This window comes from Microtus oregoni, unplaced genomic scaffold, assembly GCF_018167655.1.
Source record: "Microtus oregoni isolate MIOR12 unplaced genomic scaffold, Mior012 000105F_ref0000443, whole genome shotgun sequence".
In the NCBI taxonomy this organism is placed as follows: Eukaryota; Metazoa; Chordata; class Mammalia; order Rodentia; family Cricetidae; genus Microtus; species Microtus oregoni.
Genome location: NW_024544720.1, coordinates 297,305 through 319,357, shown reverse-complemented (window position 1 = coordinate 319,357; position 22,053 = coordinate 297,305). Strand labels below are relative to the sequence as shown.

Below are 22,053 nucleotides of genomic sequence, written 5' to 3'. Positions count from 1 at the left end.
TCTTCAGTGTAGAAGCAGGAACCGTTCCCGTCCAGATGGGATTCCTCAGCAACCGTCCTGATGGGATTCCTCAGCAACTAAACAGGGCCGCCGGTAGCCCAATGATCCAGGGCCAACAGGATGAATGGAGCAAGTGTGTGGGGGGGTATCCGGGAGCGTGCAGGAAGCCTGGCGCCGGAGCTGGAGGTGCCCGGCTCCCTTACAGGGGACCCTGAGGCCTGCCCGGCTGGCAGGCACTCACCGCTCTGGGTGGGTCGCCTTAGTTTAGGGAAAAAAATTCTTAAAGGAGGAATGAAAAAGTAACTGAGGAGAGAAATGGTGTGGGATAGTGGTCTGTATTCTGTCAATTATATATTAAATAAATTTTGATTGGTCAGTAGCCAGGCAGGAAGTATAGACAGGACAACCAGACAGGAAGTAGAGGCAGATCAAGGAGAACAGGAGAATTCTGGAAAGAGGAAAGCTCTTTCTATAGTCCTGTCCCATCCACAGAAGAAGCAAGATGTGACCGCCCCTCCAAATTGGTACTGAGCCATGTGACTAACATAGATAAGAATAATAGGTTAATATAAGTTATAAGAGTTAATAAGAAGCCTGAGATAATGGGCAAATCAGTTTATAACTAATGTATACCTCTGTGTGATTTCTTTAGGACCTAATGATTGCAGGGACTACGTAGGACAGAAAAACATCTGACAACAAACGGTGCCCAACATGGGACAATTGCATCCACATAAGCCTGAGAGAGCTTGGAAAGTTATTCTAGATAAAAAAGAATAGAGTTAAACATGTCTTCCTAATAACAGCATTTTCTCAGATGGGCTCTTTTTGCGAGAGACAAGTGCTCTCATTTAAGAGAGGCTTCCTGACTCAGCTTGAGCTGTAAAACCTTGCAGCTCTTTTAAAATGTCCTACCACAAAACACTTAAATGGTGTTGATGAAAAGCTGCCTGCATGCTTTTTGGTTTTCAGCTACAGCGGAAAAAAACTGCCCCATTTTAAAATGCTTGCTTTCTGAGCCATCCTGCCAGCACAAACTCTGATTCTTTCAGGCTGGAAGTCCAGCTACAGAGCATTTGACTGTGGTTTGTGAGCACACTTTTACAGCTTGCTTGCTTGCAGGGACATTGAGATACCATACAGTTTTGGCAATAAACATGGCTCTGGTACTGAATGCCTCTAGGTACTGATTGCAATGCACTGTGAGTGACTGTTCGTGAGCCCAACAGAATGGGTCCTGAAGCAGTAAATATAGTAACTTTGAATTGATGCTGTGCTGGGACAATGAAGAATGCCAGGTTAATAGCGCTTCTAGATGGCAGGCCCATGTAACATCCAAAAGAGAAAAGTCAGAGAGTTGCAAGAGATGGCAACCACAGCCCGCTAATTATATCTCCTCTTATACTTCAATCTTGAACACCACTTGGCCTTTGATTTTCATGTCTCCTAAATGTCTTGTGAGATCCTATGTATTACACACGGACACATGGAAACAGAGCATCCAAGAATCTGTGTCCTCTAGGATCCAACCATAGCTGAGGAGTAAACACAAAACAGAATGCATTGATTAACTCTTGCCATGGATGGTAACCAAAGCCTCCAACTTTAATTGCAAGGGCACATCACACATCATTTCCAGAAAGTGTACTCAGAAAACAAGCAGCTCAATATAATGTGATCCAAAGCCTACAGGCCTGCTATTCAACTTGCTTTGACAAGGTTCACAAATTCAGCTTCCTGTTGTCTCACAGCCATGCCAGAGGGAAAGTCAAAGGTTATATGTCAGAAAGAGCCTGAAGTTCTAGTGCCTGAAGACTTAATTCTGTCATTAACACAGCCAATCCAAAGCAGTTCATGAGAGAAGGGCGGGTTCAGATAGAAAGATATTTGGGATTTATAGCATGAGTAAGGAGTTGCTGTGCCAGATTCTGGAACCTCAAACACCTCTGAAGAGTTGAGACTGTGGAGTGAACTGAGTCATCACCACAGATAGGTAAGACCCTGTGTTTGCCAAGGCAGAAATGTAGGTGACATTGGGGGAGGTGTTTTGAGAGATTCCAGGGAAAATCAAGTGAATACCAAGACTATAATATAAGCCTCAGCAACCCTGGTGTGTATAGCTGTAGTGGAATAGGTAGGAAAGTGAAAGATGACACCACATCCCTTATAGGTCTGTTTGGATAGAGTCCCATTACGTGAAAGCCTGGATCTGTCCCCATAGATTTACAGTTGGTTCTTTGAACACCAGTAAACATCACTGGCACTTACTGGTCCAGAAGAGATCATCTCTTGCACATAACCTCAGAATGAATCTGTTTTCAGTTCACATGGACAGATGTAGTAGCAGATGGTATGTTCCTATCAAGTCCTTTGGGCAGTGTTGCTTTCGAGAAAAAGCAAATTCAGAAACTGATCATTCCACTATCGACTTGCTATTGTCCTTCACCTACTCCCATGGTTCTGGCTTCCTGTTGGTTTTTTATGTGATATAGGTAGTGAGTTTTATTTCACATTTGCAAGGATAGAACACAAGGAATAGTAAATGACTTTTCCAGCATTCTTATAGAAGATATTTCACAATGCTGTACTAAAAGGGGGAGGGTTAAAGTCAATCCCACTACTCTCTGCATATTAGAAAGGCTTATGGTGCCATGTGGTCTCAATCCTGAAGCTCACCTTGAAAGTAGAATCCAATACCATGTGATAGAAGTTTTGCTTGGTATAAACAATGACTCAGTGATATCCTAGACTATGATAGCTTTTTTGCTTATGTTCCTCACAGTGGGTGAAGACATGTCTGAAGTAATAAGATGCATTTCACCTCAAGTTTTCATTGCTAGAATTCTGGGCTCATGCTTTACATTTTGTATAAAATCTAATAATAATCATTTGATGACTCAGTTCAAACACATCCTACAACTTTTCTGCAGTCTCTCAAAAATTATTTGGAAGAATAATTCAAAACTTTTATTGACCACAATAGATTAATTTATTATGCGGGAGTAAGAAGACATAAAATTATTTCTGTAGTTATGTCTTCATTTCTCTTTCTTATCCAGGCTCTTCAGCGATGACTCCTGCTGTCTTCCTGTTCAACCTGTGCTTAGGAGTTGGGTCACTTGTTTTGGCACTTGATCCCAGTTTGGATGCTAAATGGGAAGAGTGGAAGATATTCTATGAAAAATCATACAGCCTGGTTGGTATCCTGGAAACTGTCCAGAAGGGCCCGAGAGTGCAGCTGTCTAGGCATAGTAGAGGTCATAAGTGCCCCACTACAACTACCACCATGAGGTTGCTTAATCACAACCATTGTGAGCAATGGGTAACCAGATTCCCTTTCATCAGTATGAGGAGAATGTGTGACTATTGAGTCCTAGACTAGCTCTCCTGGGCCTCTAATTACCTGGACAGCAAAACTATATCAGCTTGTACAGGAGTTTAATTATAAAGAAATGTCACCTATTATGTTCTTATCCAGGAGGAAGAAGCACTGAGGAGAACAGTATGGGAAAAGAACATGAAAATGATTAAACTTCACAATGGGGAGAATGGCCTGGGGAAAAATGGCTACACCATGAAAATGAATGCCTTTGGTGACATGGTGAGAGTGACATGCATTACTTCACACTGTGCTCTCTTGAGTGCTTTACATGGAGTCTTTTCTTTTATAATCATTTATGTATGCTTTCTTGAAGACCGATGAAGAATTCAAGAAAATGATGGTTAATTTCCCAATGCAAACTCACAAGAGGGGGAAAGGCATCTGGAAACGAGCTCTTAGCGGTTTACCCAAATTTGTGGATTGGCGAAAAGAAGGATATGTGACCCCTGTGCGGTACCAGGTTTGACAGTGCCACCTGCCCTTCTTATTAAACTTATTGAAGAGGAAAGAACTTAGTGTCTGTTTTCTTATTGAATGAGGAGAGATTTGCAGCTCATTTTTTAAATAATATTTTTCCTTCTTTGAAATCTTCATACATTTTCCAATATTTATTGATCTTAAAAGTCCACCAAACATACTCTATGGATATGAACTTCTACCATATCTCATTGTAGAGTTCATGTCCCTTCTATTGTCATTAATTACCGATAAAAGCAAGAAGTCTTTCACAAATATGGGTGGGAGAACCCACAAATCATGTGCATACAACCAGCATCCAAGTTTTCTTTGAGACTGACAATTCTTTCTAGACATCTGTCAACTGCCAATTCCTCATTTTCACAAATTATTCACCTCTCTATGTTGTTAACTGAGTTAGTATTTGTTTGTGAAAGACCATATTTTCTTCACTCTAGGGCAACTGCGGTTCTTGTTGGGCTTTTGCTGCAGCTGGTGCCATAGAAGGACAAATGTACAAAAAGACAGGCAAACTCATTCCTCTGAGTGTGCAGAACCTAGTGGACTGTTCTAAACCTCATGGCAATAATGGCTGTGATTGGGGTAACACATACTTTGCCTTTCGGTATGTTTTGCACAATGGAGGTGTGGAGGCTGAGGCGACCTACCCATATAAAGGAAAAGTAAGTAGACCTCATATATTGTCATTTCACCTCAACATTGAGTGAAAGACAACTGTAGATATGATACACCATCCGCAGCACTCAGATTGGTGATAGAATCTCTCTCTATACTCTCGTTTCAGTAAATAAATATTGACCTTTGCATATATTTTTGGTGCAATGGTTTTGGTGTGGTTCTCTTCGATGTACATAGAGAATATAGAATTTATTGTACCTGTAATAGAGATTTCTGTCATGATATAGGATGTCCTGTTGTATATATGTTGCTTTTATTGGCTGATGAATAAATCAGTTGTGTTCAATGATTTAGTGAAGTAAAGCCAATTGTGATATTCAAACAGAGATAGAGAGAAAGAGAGAGTAATCAGTGTCAAGGTGATGCCATGTAGCTGCTGAAGGAGAAAGATGTCAGAACATTACTGGTAAGCCACAGCTTTGAGGCAATACATAGATTCATAAAATTGGGTTATTTTAAGATATAAGAGCTAGCTATGAATATACCTGAGCCATTGGCCAAATATTGATGCAACTAATATAGGTCCTAGGTGATTATTTTTGTCTGGGTGGAAGGGATATGAAAGCACAGTCTCAACTTACACTGCAGCAATAAAAATTCTTATGGATACGAGGAAATATTAGTTGTCACTGAGGACAAGAGAACTTATTTTCAATTCTAGATCTTCCAGTACCATTTCACTTCTTGGGATGATTTACAATAATGTAGAATTTTGCATGCTCAGTTACAAAGTGGTTGTGATTCTCTCCTATGACATGGAGAGAAGAAACTGAGTCTTTTATCTCTTCACCTTTTAAAGGAAGGACCTTGCAGGTACAATCCTCAGAATGTAGCTGCTAAAATCAGAGAATTTGTGGCCCTCCCAGAATATGAGGATATTCTAATGGATGCTGTAGCAACTCAAGGGCCCATTCCTGCTTCAATTGATGCTCTCCATGATTCTTTTAAGTTCTACGATGAAGGTTAGCATATTTCTTTCCAGATATAGAAAAGGCCATTGTGACATCTCTATGTCATGACAAGTTTACAGACTGGCTACTATGTAAAAAATGTGATATGAATGTTTAACTTCCTGGATTTTACTAATCTAATACTAGTAGTGAGTAAAGAATTTCAACTGGTATGCACCCTCATATAAAAGTTGATGTGTCCCATTTAATAAAATATATTGGTTAACTAATTTCTCAACTCCTCTCCTTTTCATGGACCTTTTAGTTGTTTATCAAAACTGATTATCTGAAATGAAATTATAACAGAGACTTTGAATTAAATAATTTATGCCTTATAAGTTTAACTTGGCATTAGACACTAGTAGATAAACTGTTAAGTTCCAAGGAGTCATTTCATGTTCATGCAGCAAGTAGCTATCAATAAACCTCACTATTTTGAATATTTTCAGTTTTCTGTGAAATTGTATGTTTATGTGTCTGTGTGTGCACCCATGTGTGAGTATTAGTATACTTGTGAACAACTAACTAGCTCAAGTCTGTTTGTATCATTTCACTGATTGTTGAAACAGATCTATTGTTGGTGGCTGTGGTCACTGCCAGGTGTCCTGTGCATCTCACATTAGTTTCTGTGTTATTTCTCAGGCATTTATCATGAACCAAATTGCAGCCGTTATAATTTGAGCCATGCAGTTCTGGTAGTTGGCTATGGATTTGATGGAAATGAAACAGATGGCAATAACTACTGGACAATTAAAAACAGGTATAAATTGTCATAAAAATCTTTATTTGAAATTTTGGGGGCTGGAGAAATGGTTCAGTGCTTAATGACACTGGAGGCACGTACAGGGGATTTTTGATGAGATTGCAATTTTCAGACAATATTTTGATATAAAGTTAAAAGATTTTGTTTCATTTAATTTGAACAAAATCTGTTCTTGTTTTCCCATGTGCATGGATGAAGTACATTTGACTGTCTGCATGTCTGTGGACATGTGTTCACCAGTGAACATGTGTAGAGATCTGATGTCATCATCAGTTGTTTCTCAATCACTATATAACTTCTATATTAAGACAGTGTTCTTTTCTGATCTAAGAGTTCACAATTTAATCTGGCTTACCAGCTTGTTCTTGGTATGTTCTGTGTCCACGTCTCGAGAATGAGGTTTACAGGCATACTATAATATCAATCTGGCTTTCCAGTCACTCTTGAAACTGATCTCATCTCTTTAACGGCTGAGCTCCCTGAAGCTCTCAGAACGTACTAACAGTATGTTCTCAAAAAAATTCCCAACCCTTCATTGGTTTCTAGGGTATCAATGTCATGTGTGTGACATTGATTTTGTACAAAGCTACACGTTTGATAGTTTTGAAACATATAACAATAGAAATGCATTATACTGTGATGTTCACATTCCTGTGTGAGGCACCTCTTGGTGCTCAGGAATAGACCCTCTGCCTTTCCTAATCATTTTGTTAGGTTGGCCTCTTAACAAATCCGTCATGTGGTAAGCATTGTACTAAATGGAAAATATGATTTATTTCAGCTGGGGACAAAGCTGGGGCATGAACGGCTACATGAAAATTGCCAAGGACAGAAACAACCACTGTGGAATTGTTTCATTTGCCCAATACCCTCTTGTGTGAGCAGCCTGATGCCCACAATCACTTGGCAGGAGACTGCATTTCCAGAGATGTTATATCCACTTCAAAAAGGAGCCTTTGCTTAGTGTGTTAAACTGCCGAGTCTCTCAGGGTCCACACTGCAGTGTGAATTCTGGGAGATTTCAAATATTTCAAATTACAAGCTTTATAACTGGTTCTCTAACTAATGAGTGTTTATGATTCCAGAGACAACTTTATTTTCACTCTTAATGCTTGTGTAAATAAAATCATTTAACATTAATTTCAAGTGTCATTTCTAGTTTCTTATGTGCAGTGACTTTTTTGTGGTCAAGTACTCAATTCACCTTGTAGAGGGGACTGAGTGTTGTGCTGGTGTCTGGAAGAAAGGGTTGGACTGTCTTCCTTGATGGGTGGCATTCTTCATTGTTGTGGTTTGCTTTCAGTGTTCTGTTTTCCACCAGCAACCTTGCTCTGAAAGACTCTATGATAATTTCTGGATTTGACACCTTTAGCTGACACACATGTGGGAGCCCACAGAAGTGGATCCATTCCACATTGACTACAGGTCAGAGAGCTCACACGTTTTCTTGTTTCTTCAATGCTATTGACAAGAGGGTGACTTAAGGTGTGGCTTTAAACAAGATGTCTTAGCTTATGGTGTGGTTGTTTGGTGTTTTGTGTATTAAGATGGCCCATAGAGGGAATCTCTTCCACCTTGACTGAAGGTCAGAGAGTTCAAGCCTATTCCTGTTCCTTCAAGGATATGACAGAAGGCTTGACCCCGGGAATTACTGAATACAGAATACGTGGTCCAAGGTGTGATTGTTGCATTTCCTGCTTAAACAACATATACTTAATTCCAAATACAGTTGTTTGATATTTCAGTATTAATGAGGTAGGCTTGGAAGTAAAAGAAAAAGGACAAAGACTTTATAGAAGGGAGACTAGTTGAGTGTGGTAGCACAGACCTTTAATCCTAACACTTTGGAGGCAGAGGCAGGTGGATCTCTATGAGCTAAAGGGCTTCCTGGTCTACATAGTGAGTTCCAGGACAGCCAAAGATACACAGAGTAATCCTGTGTGAAAAGAAATTAAAAATAAAAATTAAAAAATAGAGCTTAAAATAAAACCACATAAAGATGGTAATACACAGAATATGAATACTATATGCTATTGTGTTGTTTTTTACTTGTTTGATGGCTGAGGAAGAAGCTATATTTGTGAATAATTACTCTGTAATTATTCCTTACATAACTATTTGTTTTGAAGAGACAGAGAAGTGTGGATCTGGATGGCAGGGAATGTGGGGAGGAATTGGGAGGAGAGGATGAGAAATCATAATCAGGGTATACTGGTTGAAAAAAGTTTATTTTCAACTAAAGAAAAATTATATCAAAAAAGATACAAAACCTCTATTTCATTATATTGTGAAGGGAATTTAGATACATATGATACAAAATTAAGACAAAAAGAACTGAATCATTAAACAGATCTATAATCAGCAATCAGGTTGAAGCAACAATAAATGTCTAAATAAATCACATCTACCCTCAACTCATAAATAAATACCAGGGACAGATGGCTAACTATGAACTTCTAAGAGAACCCAGAGCAGCAGGGATTCATCTACAGCAGTGAGTGCCCATGAATGAAGCCTTGTCACAATTTTAAGATGTGGAGTATGTTCTTTTTCACTCATTCATGAACAATTATTGCACCGAGGCGTTTTTCTGCTGAGATATTTTTCTATGTTTGGTTCTTAACTGACGAAGGATATTTCAATTAGCCAGATATAGAGGTGAAAGGGTGTAAGGAAGTCAGCTACATGACAAAGAAAGAGAGTATAGGTTCTCCTTACTCTATCAGGAGGCACTTGCGTAGATGTGACTCAGGAGAAATGGATTGTTTTGGCCCAAGGCTTCCGTTCCTGTTGACTAGCTCCTTCATGCTGATTGTATCTATCTCTTAGGGCTCAGAGAGCATCTGACTCAAGGTCCGGAATCATTTGTCACTGGGACACAGAGTGATGGAAGTTCACCTGTATGACTTTTCACAGTATGGTTCACTGTAATTGCCTGGTCCAAGGTCACACAAGTGTTTTCATGTGTTCTGACCATTTTACCCCACAACTAATATAAACTGAAAAATGAGGGTCTTAGAGGTATATGCTAGAGTTTGTAGAATGGGTCTCTACATTTGGAAACAGAAAAATAAAGAGGAGAATCCTTTAGAGATCAGCAAACAAATTCACAGTACAGTGTGGACTAGGTCTTCTGCTTACCCACATACATGAGGTGTGACATTTACTGTGTAATACTTCTGCTGGTAACGAAGTGGAAAGATTTCCTGCCATATTCTCCTGTTCAGTGACTTCAGTTCTTCACACATGGGTGTCTTTCAAAGGTTAGTGTGCTAAGAAAATTTAACAAGTTCCGCTGATATTTGAAAACTGTGCCAAGGTGATTATACTTTAAGAAATGTGAACTTACTAATTCAAATCAATCTGTATTTTCTTTTGAAATCCTCAGTCTGACTTCTGTATCTGAGGAGGTAATGAATGGGGGTATTTCAGATACTAAGAGTACAGGGAGAGGGAACTTTTTTCCAGTATCTCCAGGTTCTAAAAATATATTTAAATAAAGAATGAAGAATTTTAAAAACAACTTAATCCATGGTGATCTGATAAGACACAGGTGGTTACTAATAATTTTTTGTAACTGTGGATGTTTTCTTTGTTACCGACTATGTGGTCAATTTTCGAGAAGGTTCCATGAGCTGCAGAGAAGAAGGTATATTCTTTCCTATTTGGGTGGAATGTTCTATAGATGTCTGTTAAGTCCATTTGATTCATTACCTCCATTAATTCTCTTATTTCTCTGTTAGGTTTCTGTCTGATTGACCTGTCCATAGGTGAGAGAGGAGTGTTGAAGTCTCCTAATATTAGTGTGTGCGGTTTGAAGGCTGCCTTGAGTTTTAGCAATGTTTCTTTTATGTACGTGGGTGCTTTTATATTAGGGGCATAGATATTCAGGATTGAGACTTCATCCTGATGAACTGTTCCTGTTATGAATATAAAATGTCCCTCTCCATCTCTTCTGATTGATTTAAGTTTGAAGCTGGACTGTGACTGAAAAAGCATGGGATAAAACTGTACTCTCTGAACATGGCGGACAATGAGGGCTGATGAGAAGCCAAGGACAATGGCATGGGGTTTTGTTCCTACTTCATCTTGTGGCTTTGTGGGAGCCTAGCCAGTTTGGATATTCACTTTCCTAGACCTGGATGGAGGGGGGAGGACCTTGGACTTTCCACAGGGCAGGAAACCCTGACTGCTCTTCGGACTGGAGAGGGAGGGGGAGAGGAGTGGGGGAGGGGGAGAGGAGCGGGAGGAGGGGGAGGGAAATGGGAGGCTGGGAGGAGGAAGAAATTTTTTTTCAATAAAAAAGACAAACACACACATACAACTGCAGCTTATGCATATGTAATTTTTACAGTCACTAAAAATATTTGCAAAGTAATGTAAGTTCCAAATGTTTGCTTTGAATAAAACAAAAAATAATTTTACACTTGGAAAAAAAACAATTTAAAAGCTCACAGGAAGCTATAATGAAGAGCCAAGTACAATATTGAGGAGTATTTGAGTGATCCTTGAGAGAGAGAGAGCCAATTTTACTAGAGTGAGGTAGGTGGTGGTCTTATCACAAATCTCAGGAAAGATGCATTTGCACCATCGGTTATATTTTGATTAGTGTTTTTGGTCAAGTAATATTCATTTTACTTCTGTGTCGAGGAGAAGACTAGAAAGTCAAAAGCCAGTTTTTGTTTAATACGAAATCAGAGGGAATATTTGGGACCAACTAACTCTACATCCAACAGAGAATTAGTGTCCTGAATATGCACAACACTGAAAAATGATAAACAAGAAACAAACCAATTAGAAAGATGGGCTTTCTAACTGGACATAAAGTTCTCAAAAAGAAAGAAAGAAAAATGGCTAGTAAATACTTCTAAAACTTTTAAAAATACATACTTGGGAAATGCAGATTAAAACTAGGTAAATAATTCTGTTTGATGTCAATCTTGATGGCAATGATCAGAAAGAGACATGACATATTCTAATGGGGAAAAGTGTGGGAAAGGGCACCCTTGCACACTGTTCCTGGTAAAAGGACAGCTTCATTTAGTGATCATACCAGGCTAATACACATTTGAACAGACATGCCAGTTATTCTTGGGAGGGTTATACTTTGCTATGAGAAAGTGAGAGAAGATCCTAGAAACCCAAATATCTAGCAGGAATTCAAACACCAATGCCACCTCTGACAGCACACATTCTCACAGCTCGGAGAGGACACCCCAGGATTTGATGTAGATAAGTATCTCCCTTGGACCCAATGCAGATCTAGTGAATGGAAGGGGCAGACACAGTCAGTGAGAAAGATGAAAGTGCCAATGTGCTTTTCTTATGTCAAGTTGATATAGACTGGAGTTATCTAAATAAAAGGGGGGAGCACCTCAACTAAGAAAATGTCTCCTTAAGATTAATCTTGTGATGGGGCCTTTCTTACCGATTGATGGGGTTGTGTCCAGTTATTCTATACAGTGTCACTTTTGATTTGATAATCTTGGGATCTATAACAAGCAGGCTTTGCAACCATGATGAACAAGCCAGTTGTCAGCACTCTTCCTTCATATCCTCATCGGCTATGTCTTCAAGGTCCCACCCCTGCTTGGGTTTCTGTTCTGACTTCCTTTGATAATGGACTGTGGTTTAGATGTATAATCTGAATGAAGCTTTTCTTCCCCAAGAGCTTTTGGTCATGGTGGTTTATTACAGCAACCTTAACTCTAAGACAGCCAAGAGATTAGTGTTTCAAAGCCTGGCAAATAATGACGTAAAAGCAAATTCCTATCTTTTGTCTATATAAATGCAATATATTTAGATTCAACTACATTTGTTATTTAACGCTAATCTGTATATAAGGCATGTTAAAAAGATGTGTTAATGAAAATTAGGACACTCCCATGAAGATTTATTTCCACCTGGTGTATATGATTTGCCTGTCATTAGACAAGAAATGAGATATATTGATATGAGTAGAATACACCATTGCTATACCAATATAGAATGCTATAGAAGCAAAATTGGTCAATTGGACAGATAATATCCAGACTTGAAGATAAGAAGAGGAGCTAGACAGTCAATGAAAATTATGAATAAAGAACGTTGGTAGACGATGAAAAAGCAACATCTATGAACTGTCAGCATAGAAGGAAATAAATTCCAGCTGGATGGCATGGACCAAATCTTCAACATGTTTACAAAAGAACATCCCGAATTGCTCAAACTAAGAGAAGTCATACCCGTTCAAAAACAAAAAGACAGGAGAACAAATAGCACCAGAACAGAAACTGCACAACAAAAAGAGGGATTGAAAACTACCAGAGAAAATTCACAAACAAGGGCAAACCCATGAGAATAACAAGTAAATCCTCAATATAAACTACAAGATGAAAAGGATTAGAGGAACGTGCTCCTATTTCAATACATCACAGATGCCAGTCCAGTAACGTTATCAGCAAAATTTTGTGACACAGTTGAAGGACAGTGAAAAATCCTCCATGATAAAGGTTAGCAGACTATGTTTACCAAACCAGCCGTGATGGTTAATTCTGTGTGTTAACTAGACATAGATGGGAAAGAAACCCTCTATGAGAAAGAGCTTCCATCAGATTGGCCTGTAAGCATGTGTTTGGGTTATTGTCTTGACTGGTAATTGACACAGAGGGGCCCATCCCACTGGGGGTGACACCATTCCTGAACAGGTGGGCCTGGACTATACAAAAACTGTAGCTGAACATGGGACTGGAAGTAAGGCAGAATTTGACATTTGAGCATATATTTTACTTCAAACATATGCCATGTATCCCATTTGTCCCAATGATGATCTATAAATTGTCAAATCAATTCTTTATTATTGTGGTCATGATGTCTAGCATAGCAACAAGAGCCACGATAGAACCAAATTGGTGAGGCTGAAAATGGTTTTTGCTATGGGAGTTCTCACTGCATTGTTTTGGAGGATTGTGCTTTCCTTTCAAGCTTTTCCTGTACTAGCCATTTTGAGCTCAGAGCTTAATGGACAGTTCGGTGGATTCTATAAATTATGTAGAATTTCAGATTCAAAACCAAATGTTGTTCATTGTTGTAATTCTCCTAGGTCAATCTGAGTGTGAAGCAATGAGAAAAAAGATGATGACAAGTGAATATTAATTATGTCTAGGAAAAAACACACATTACCCTACCATATGTTTCTGAATTTAGATTCTACCAATGTAAGGGAGAAAAATGGATAATTTATGAACCATGTTGTGTAGGTGGGAATGATGTAATGCATATGAGATCACACTTTGGCACCAGTAACTTTGGTAAGTGGTAGGCATCATGAGCAACCTACAGGCAGGCCACTAGGCAGCTCAGATATGCTCCTAGCCCAGGATATATCTGAAATATGCTAATGAGTTAAATCCAAGCTGGTGCTGATGTGCTAGGAAGGCAGCCCCAAGCTGTGAGCCCTGATAGGACAAAGCTACTGCCCAGTGAAAGGATAAAAAACAATGGCACTATGGGAATGGGTGTAGGATGATACTACTGTCCTCCAAAGACATGAATTCTCTAGCCTGGGTGTTGATGCCCATTTTAGACAGGACTAAAGATTCCATGCAGGGCCCTAGCCTCAGTGAGCACTGACTTTCAGAATGTAGGTAGGCCTACATAGGCCTCCTGTCAGTCATAACCATTCTCTAAGCTTAAAAAATATCCTGTACGGCTACCATTGCCACCCTCGTGATGCCGCAAATGAGGGACTTCACAGCTCAGGTGAGTCAAGCCTGAAGTCTTCCAAGAGTGCTCACCAGAGAATTTCTCCAGAAGAACCCACCTACAGCAGCATTACTACACAACAGAGGTTTCCTGCCTGCTGAAGTATCTGTTTACCAGTTATGCTGGTATCATATTATAAGGAATATTTGTACGACCATACTGAATATATTCAAAAGACAAATCTTTTGTTGAAATGCTAAAATCCTAATGTCTTACCATCCACATGCTTCAGCACTCTACAAAAATGATGGGTTATTTCGCCACCTGAGCATTGTGCTTGAAGCGAAAAAACAGATTATTCGTCCCTTATAAGTGAAGTTTATCCTGATGGACAGAAATTCAGAGCAGCAGGGATTCATCTATGTCAGTGAGTAACCCATGAATGAAGCCTTGTCACAATTTTAAAATGTGGAGTATGTTCTTTTTCACGCATTCATGAACAATTACTGCACTGAGGCATTTCTCGGCTGAGTTATTTTTTTCTATGTTTGGTTCTTAACTGACGAACGATATTTCAAAAAGGCAGATATAGAAGTGAAATGGTGTAAGGAAGTCAGCTACATGACAGAGAGAGTATAGGTTCTCCTTACTCTATCAGGAGGCACTTGCGTAGATGTGACTCAGGAGAAATGGATTGTTTTGGCCCAAGGCTTCCGTTCCTGTTGACTAGCTCCTTCATGCTGATTGAATCTATTTCTTAGGGCTCAGAGAGCATCTGACTCAAGGTCCGGAAACATTTGTCACTGGGACACAGAGTGATGGAAGTTCATTTGTACATCTTTTGAACGTAGGGTTCATTGTAATTGCCTGGTCCAAGGTCACTCAAGTGTTTTCATGTGATCTGGCCATTTTCCCCCCAAATAACATATACTGCCAAATGAAGGTCTTAGTGGTATATGCGTGAGTTTGTAGAACTGGTCTCTACATTTGGACATCAAATAAAGTGGAGAAAACACTATAGAACAGCAAAAAATAAAAATTCAAAAGGTGGATATGGGAGCAGGGAAGAAAATATCTTAATTAAGGGAGCCATTTTAGGGTTGGCAAGAGACTTTACTCTAGAGGAGTCCCTAGGTGTCCAAGGGGATGTCTCCAGCTAGGTCCTTGGGGAGTAGAGGAGAGGGTGCCTGAACTGGCCTTATCCCATAGCAACGCTGATGAATATCTTGAATATCACCATAGAACCTTCATCCAGTGATGAATGGAGGTAGAGATAGAGACCCACATTGGAGTACTGCACTGAGCTCCCAAGGTCCATTTGAAGAGCAGAAAGAGGGAGAAGATGAACAAGGAAGTCAGGACCACGAGGGGTTTGTCCACCCACTGAGATGGTGTGACTGATCTAAGGGGAGCTCAAAAACACCAACTGGACTGGGCTAGAAAGAGCATGTGATCCAACCAGACTCTCTGAATGTGGCTGACAATGGGGGCTGACTGAGAAGGCAATGATAATGACACTGGGATTTGATTCTATTGGTTTTTTGGGATCCTAGTCTGTTTGGATGGTCACCTCCCCAGCTCTGGATAGAGGGAGGAAGGCGGTGGACTTCCCACAGGTCAGGGTACCTTGCCCTCTCTTAGGACTGGAGGGAAAGGAGGAAGTGGGAAGGAAATAGGAGTAGTAGAGGAGTTGGAAATTTTGAAAAATGAATAAAGTATTAAAAATATTCAAAGTACAAGGTGAACTAGCTCTTCTGTTTAGACACATAGATGAGATGTGATGTTTTCTGTGTAATACTTTTCCTGGTAATAAAGAAAAAGATTTCCTGTCCTCCTCTCCTGCTCAGTGACTTCAGTTCTTCACACATGGGTACCTTTCAAAGGTTAGAGTGCTAATAGAATTAAAAAGCTCCCCTGATATTTGAGAACTGTGCCAAGGTGATTATAGTATATGAAATATGGACTTACTAATTCACATCAATCTATCTTTCTTTAGAATTGCTCACTCTAACTTCTTTATCTGAGGAGGTAATGACTGGGGGTATTTTAGACACAAAGAATACAGGGTGAGCCAACTTTTTACCCAGTATTTCCAGGATCATGAAAATATATTAAAAATTAATGATGAAGAATTTTAAAACTGACAGGAAGCAGTAACACAGATCCAAGTACACCATCAAGTGATATTTGAGTAATCCTTAAGAGAGAGACAATATTACTAGAGTGAGTTGGTGGTCTTATCAAAAATCCCAGGAAAGAAAGACTTGGACCATAGGTTATATTTTGATTAGTGTTTTTTCCCAAGCAATTTTCATTTTACTTTTGGGTGTAGGAAAAGACTCAAAAGTCAAAAGGCAGTTTATATTTAATCCAAATTTACTCTGAATAGTTGGGACCAAACTATTCTGTGGTAGAGGGTGTTCAACGTTCAAGATCACACAATCACCTTCCTTCTTCATTTTATATCAAGAAAGCATAATACAATTAAAACTGAGGTACAGCGAATAGAAGACCCTGACTTTAACCCACAAACCTATGAACACCTGATTTTTGATAAAGAAGCTAAAAGTATACAATGGAAAAAAAGAGAGCATCTTCAACAAATTGTGCTGGCAAAACTGGATGTCAATCTGTAGAAGAATGAAAATAGATCCATATCTATCACCATGCACAAAACTCAAGTCCAAATGGATTAAAGACCTCAATATCAGTCTGAACACACTGAACCTGATAGAAGAGAAAGTGGGAAGTACTCTACAACAATGGACACAGGAAACCACTTCCTACATATAACCCCAGCAGCACAGACATTAAGGGCCTCATTGAATAAATGGGACCTCCTGAGACTGAGAAGCTTCTGTAAAGCAAAGGACACCGTCACAAAGACAAAAAGGCAACACACTTACTGGGAGAAGATCTTCACCAACCCCGCAACTGACAAAGGTCTGATCTCCAAAATATATTAAAAAAAACTCAAGAAATTAGACTGTAAAAAGTTAATCAACCCAATTATAAATTGGGGCACTGAACTGAACAGATTATTCTCAACAGAAGAAGTTCAAATGGCCAAAAGACACTTAAGGTCATGCCCGACTTCCTTAGCGATCAGGGAAATGCAAATCAAGACAACTTTAAGATATCCTCTTACACCTGTCAGAATGACTAAAATAAAAAACACCAATGACAGCCTTTGCTGGAGAGGTTGTGGAATGCAAACTTGTGCAACCACTCTGGAAAGCAGTGTGGCGGTTTCTCAGGAAATTCGGGATCAACCTACCCCTGGACCCAGCAATACCACTCTTGGGAATATAACCAAGAGAGGCCCTATCATACAACAAAAGTATATGCTCAACTATGTTCATAGCAGCATTGTTTGTAATAGCCAGAACCTGGAAACAACCTAGATGCCCTTCAACGGAAGAATGGATGAAGAAAGTATGGAATATATACATATTAGAGTACTACTCAGCAGTAAAAAACAAGGACTTCTTGAATTTTGCATACAAGTGGATGGAAATAGAAAACACTATCCTGAGTGAGGCAAGCCAGACCCAAAAAGAGGAACATGGGATGTACTCACTCATATTTGGTTTCTAGCCATAAATAAAGGACATTGAGCTTATAATTCGCGATCCTAGAGAAGCTAAATAAGAAGGTGAATCCAAAGACAAACGTATACGCATCATCCTGAATATTGACCTTCATCAGGTGATGAAAGGAGACAGAGACCCACATTGGAGCACCGGACTGAAATCTCAAGGTCCAAATCAGGAGCAGAAGGAGAGAGAGCACGAGCAAGGAACTCAGGACCACGAGGGGTGCACCCACACACTGAGACAATGGGGATGTTCTGTCGGGAACCCACTAAGGCCAGCTGGCCTGGGTCTGAAAAAGCATGGGATAAAACCGGACTTGCTGAATATAGCGGACAATGAGGACTACTGAGAACTCAAGAACAATGGCAATGGGTTTTTGATCCTACTGCACGTACTGGCTTTGTGGGAGCCTAGGCAGTTTGGATGCTCACCTTACTAGACCTGGATGGAGGTGGGTAGTCCTTGGACTTCCCACACATCAGGGAACACTGATTGCTCTTTGAGCTAATGAGGGAGAGGGACTTGATCGGGGGAGGGGGAGGGAAATGGGAGGCGGTGGCGGGGAGGAGGCAGAAATCTTAAATAAATTAATTAAAAAACTGAGGTACAGCTATACATAGAGAATTCTAAAAAGAGTTAACTCAATGGTTGAGAAACACTTAAAGAAATGTTCAGCACTGTTAGTCATCAGGGAAAGACAAACCAAAAATACCTTGAGATTTTATTTTCCATCTGTCAGCTAAGACAGATAGTTAAGGTAAACAAAAGAAGTGGCAGTTCATACTCATGATGATGTTGAATAACGGGACAGGCAGTCATACATTGCTTTAAGACTGCAAACTTGTTAAACCTCTATGAAAATATGTGTGAAGATGCTTCAGGAAGTTAAGAATTGATCAACCTCAAGATTCAGCTCTACCACAATGGGTATGTAACAAAAATATGCTTCATCCTACCACAAAGGTACTTGATAAACCAAGATCATTACTGGTCTAGTCACAATATCAAAACTTTGAAACAATGGAGGGATCTTTCAGTGGATGGAAGTCCAAAGAAAATGAGTACACTTACACAATGAAGTACAACTTGACTGTTAAAAAATAAACTCAGAGGTAAATGGATGTAAGTAAAAATCATATTTATTGTGGTAGCTAATACCCATAGACAGATATAATATATTTTCTTCTATATGTGATTAGCTGTGAAGTAAATGTTAAACAAGTTACCATCCATAGAATATGGAGACAGGTACAAAGTAATGTACTTGGAGGTACTGATCAATCTTCTCAGGAAGGACAAAAATTAATAGTAATAGTCATCAAGAGCAGGGTAGCGAAACAGGAGACTCAAGTGGGGATCAGGACACATGCTGGATGAGACAGAGAATACAGAGAAAGACAGTTAAAGTGAAGGCTCACTTGAGTGTTAGTATGTCAACCTAATACTGTAGAAACTTCCTAAATGATTTACATATCTGAAGGATATCTATTCGCATTTGCCAAGTAATCAAAAGAAAGGATGACTGTGTCACTAAGTCCATATCTGTTTCTTCTACATTTTATTGGCCTGTTTTCCTTTGTTTTGATTATTGGTTTGTATATTTTTCCCATTCGATTTGTATTTATTATGTCTTATGTTTTATTTTACTTTAGTTCCCCTTTGTCCCTTACATTTCCTACAAGAGACAGAAAGGCTGGCATCAAAAAGTCAGTAAATGTGAAGAGGAATTGGGAAGATTGATGGAGGCGGAAACATAATCATGGCACATTGTATGAAAAAAATCTATTTTCAGAACATACATAAGTGTAAAAATGAAAAATATTGCATTAATAATAGAAATAACTAAATATCTAGATATATGACTTAACAAATTTGAGACAAGAAGACCTAAAATCCTTAGAGTCTTTCAGCAGTAAGATTCAGGAAATATCTAATGTTTCACTGAAACATATCTGCCTCATCACCCCCAAAAGGCCCAGGACCATATGGTTAACCAGGAACTTGTAACAGAACTTTATCAAATTGACATTACCAATGCTCAAATTGTTACACAAAACAGAACAGGCAAATGGCCTTTGCTTTATTCCCTCAATAATAATGCCCTTCACACACTCATATCCTCTCACATTAAAGCTTCTCGTTCCAAACTTTTTAAATCTTTATGAATTCATTATTACCATGTGACCAAAATAAAATATAAAGTCATAGCAACCACAGGAAAATTAGACACCTATCTCCATGATCTACAAGAATTCTAAAATGGTTCAATAAAATGCTAACAAACAAAATGCGAAGACACATCAAAAACATCATTCTTCATGACCAAATTGTCTTTAATTCAAAGATTCAGTGGCAGACTAACATTTGGAAATCAAAAATGATATCAATCACATATATTGATTCAGTAAAATACCCAACATCATTCTTATAATAGAGGAGATAGTAAACCAACTAGACATCATATGTTACTAAATAATCCAAGTTCTAAGAATGAGTTTCATCTTTTTTAATCATGATGTGGTATATCCTTCAGTATATGTGTTGCTTTTATTAGTTGATGAATAAAGCTTTTTTCACCGATGGTCAGTTAAACTACAGCTAGGCAGGAAGTACAATCAAAGATACATGGAGAGTGTAAGTGGAATTAAGGTGACTCTGTGTAGTTACTGAAGGAGAAAGATGCCAAATTACAATCAGTATGCAATACATAGATTAATAGAACTTGGTTAATTTATGGTTTAAGAGCAAATAAGGAACATTCCTGAGTGATTATCCAAACAGTGTTGTACTTAATACAGTATCTGTGTGATTATTTAGGTGGGAGCCATCATGAAATGAAAGTGCAGTATGCATTTACATAATCATATAGCCTATCTTAGTCAGTGTTCTGCCATTACAAAGAGATGACATGACTGTGGAAACACCTATAAAGGAAGACATTTAATTGGGTCTTACAGTTGCAGGGGCATTGCTCATTTTTATCATGGCAGGGAGCACAGCAGTATAAAGGCAGGCAGGCATGGTACTAGATAAGTAAGTGAGAATTTCAAATTCAAGTCTTCAAGCAGTACAAAAAGAGAGTGATACTGGATTGGTCTGTACTGTTTAAACCTCAAAAGCAACTCCCAGTTATGTATTTCCTCCATCAAAGCTATACCTCCTAATCCCTTCAGATACTTTCATTCACTGGTGAACTCTAAAATGAGGGCCTGCTTGTGGGGGTTTGTGTTCTACCCAGTTCCCACAGCAAGTAGGGCCCAAAGAAAATCACCCAGGGGTCTCCATAAGTTAAAAACCTATGGGCCCATCAGCTCAGACTTCTTATTAACTCTTATAACTTATATTAACCCATTATTCTTGCCTATGCTAGCTACATGGCTCAGTACCTTTTTTAGTGGGGTAGGTCACATCCTGATTTTCATTGTCTGGACAGGCTTGGATAAAGAGCTTCTTCCTTCCCAGAATACTCCTGCTCTTATTGTCAAAACTCAACTCCCTGTCTGGTTGTACCGCCTATACTTCCTGCCTGGCTACTGGCCAAGAAGTGTTTATTTAGAACATAATTTACAGAATACAGAGTTGTCCCACACCAGTGAACAAGCATCCAAATATGTGAGATTGTGGGAGAGATATTCTTTTCCATATCACCCCATTCCCCTCCCTGGAATCATAGGCTTATAGCCACATCAGAATGCAGAAATTCATTCAATCCAAATTAAAAATATTCCATATTCTATGACAGTCTCAACACTCTTTAAAAGTCCAATGTTCAAAGTCTCTAATACTTGTGTTAATGTCTTAACTGTAATCCCTTGTAAAATTAATCTTAAAGGCAGATCAAATCTTTCAAACATACAATGGTACAGGTAATATATTGCCATTACAAAAGTAAAGAGATTTTGGTTTTTTCCCCTGTAATACCTTTATTTTAGCAATCAGCTGAAAACATTTCTTTCTTTGTTTTATTTTTTGATAACATTTTTATTTATTTTTTCATTTATTTATTAAAGATTTCTGCCTCCTCCCCGCCACCGCCTTCCATTTCCCTCCTCTTCCCCCGATCAAGTACCCCTCTCTTGTCAACCCGAAGAGCAATCTGGGTTCCCCGCCCTGTGGGAAGTCCAAGGACCACCCACCTCCATCCAGGTCTAGTAAGGTGAGCATCCAAACCTCCTAGGCTCCCACAAAGCCAGTACATAGCCATTGCCATTGTTCTTGAGTTCTCAGTAGTCCTCATTGTCTGCTATGTTCAAATCCTACAATGGATTGGGTGCATGTGCAGAGACACATACAAACAGCAGGTGACCAAATCAGAAGGCACAGTTGAGGAATACTCCCAAACAAAAAGGACTGTAATGATTGGGCCTGTAAACTCAGCCCTTGGGAAGTCAGGCAAGAGGAGGGCCAGATGGACTAGGCCAAACATGAAACAAAGAGAATGAAGGAGTGACAGGGAAGTGAGAGGGAGGAAAGTAGTTAAGAAGGAAGGAAAGAAGGATGATAAAAGAAAATGAGAGGAAAACT

At 39.2% G+C, this 22,053-nt stretch overlaps 1 protein-coding gene across 2 annotated transcripts; it reads left to right on the top strand.

Annotated features, from left to right (window-relative positions):
- The first annotated feature begins 3,070 nt into the window (after positions 1 to 3,070).
- Positions 3,071 to 7,131, top strand: LOC121443383 (cathepsin Q-like). Of its 2 annotated transcripts, none has more exons than XM_041645132.1 (7): positions 3,071 to 3,196; positions 3,482 to 3,601; positions 3,696 to 3,842; positions 4,297 to 4,521; positions 5,337 to 5,499; positions 6,130 to 6,247; positions 7,032 to 7,131. In XM_041645132.1, the coding sequence occupies exons 1-7, from the start codon at positions 3,071 to 3,073 to the stop codon at positions 7,129 to 7,131; spliced, it is 999 nt and encodes a 332-aa protein (XP_041501066.1). The 2 variants fall into 2 exon arrangements, with proteins under 2 accessions (XP_041501066.1, XP_041501065.1); XM_041645131.1 differs by having other exon boundaries at positions 3,479 to 3,601.
- The last annotated feature ends 14,922 nt before the right edge of the window (positions 7,132 to 22,053 follow it).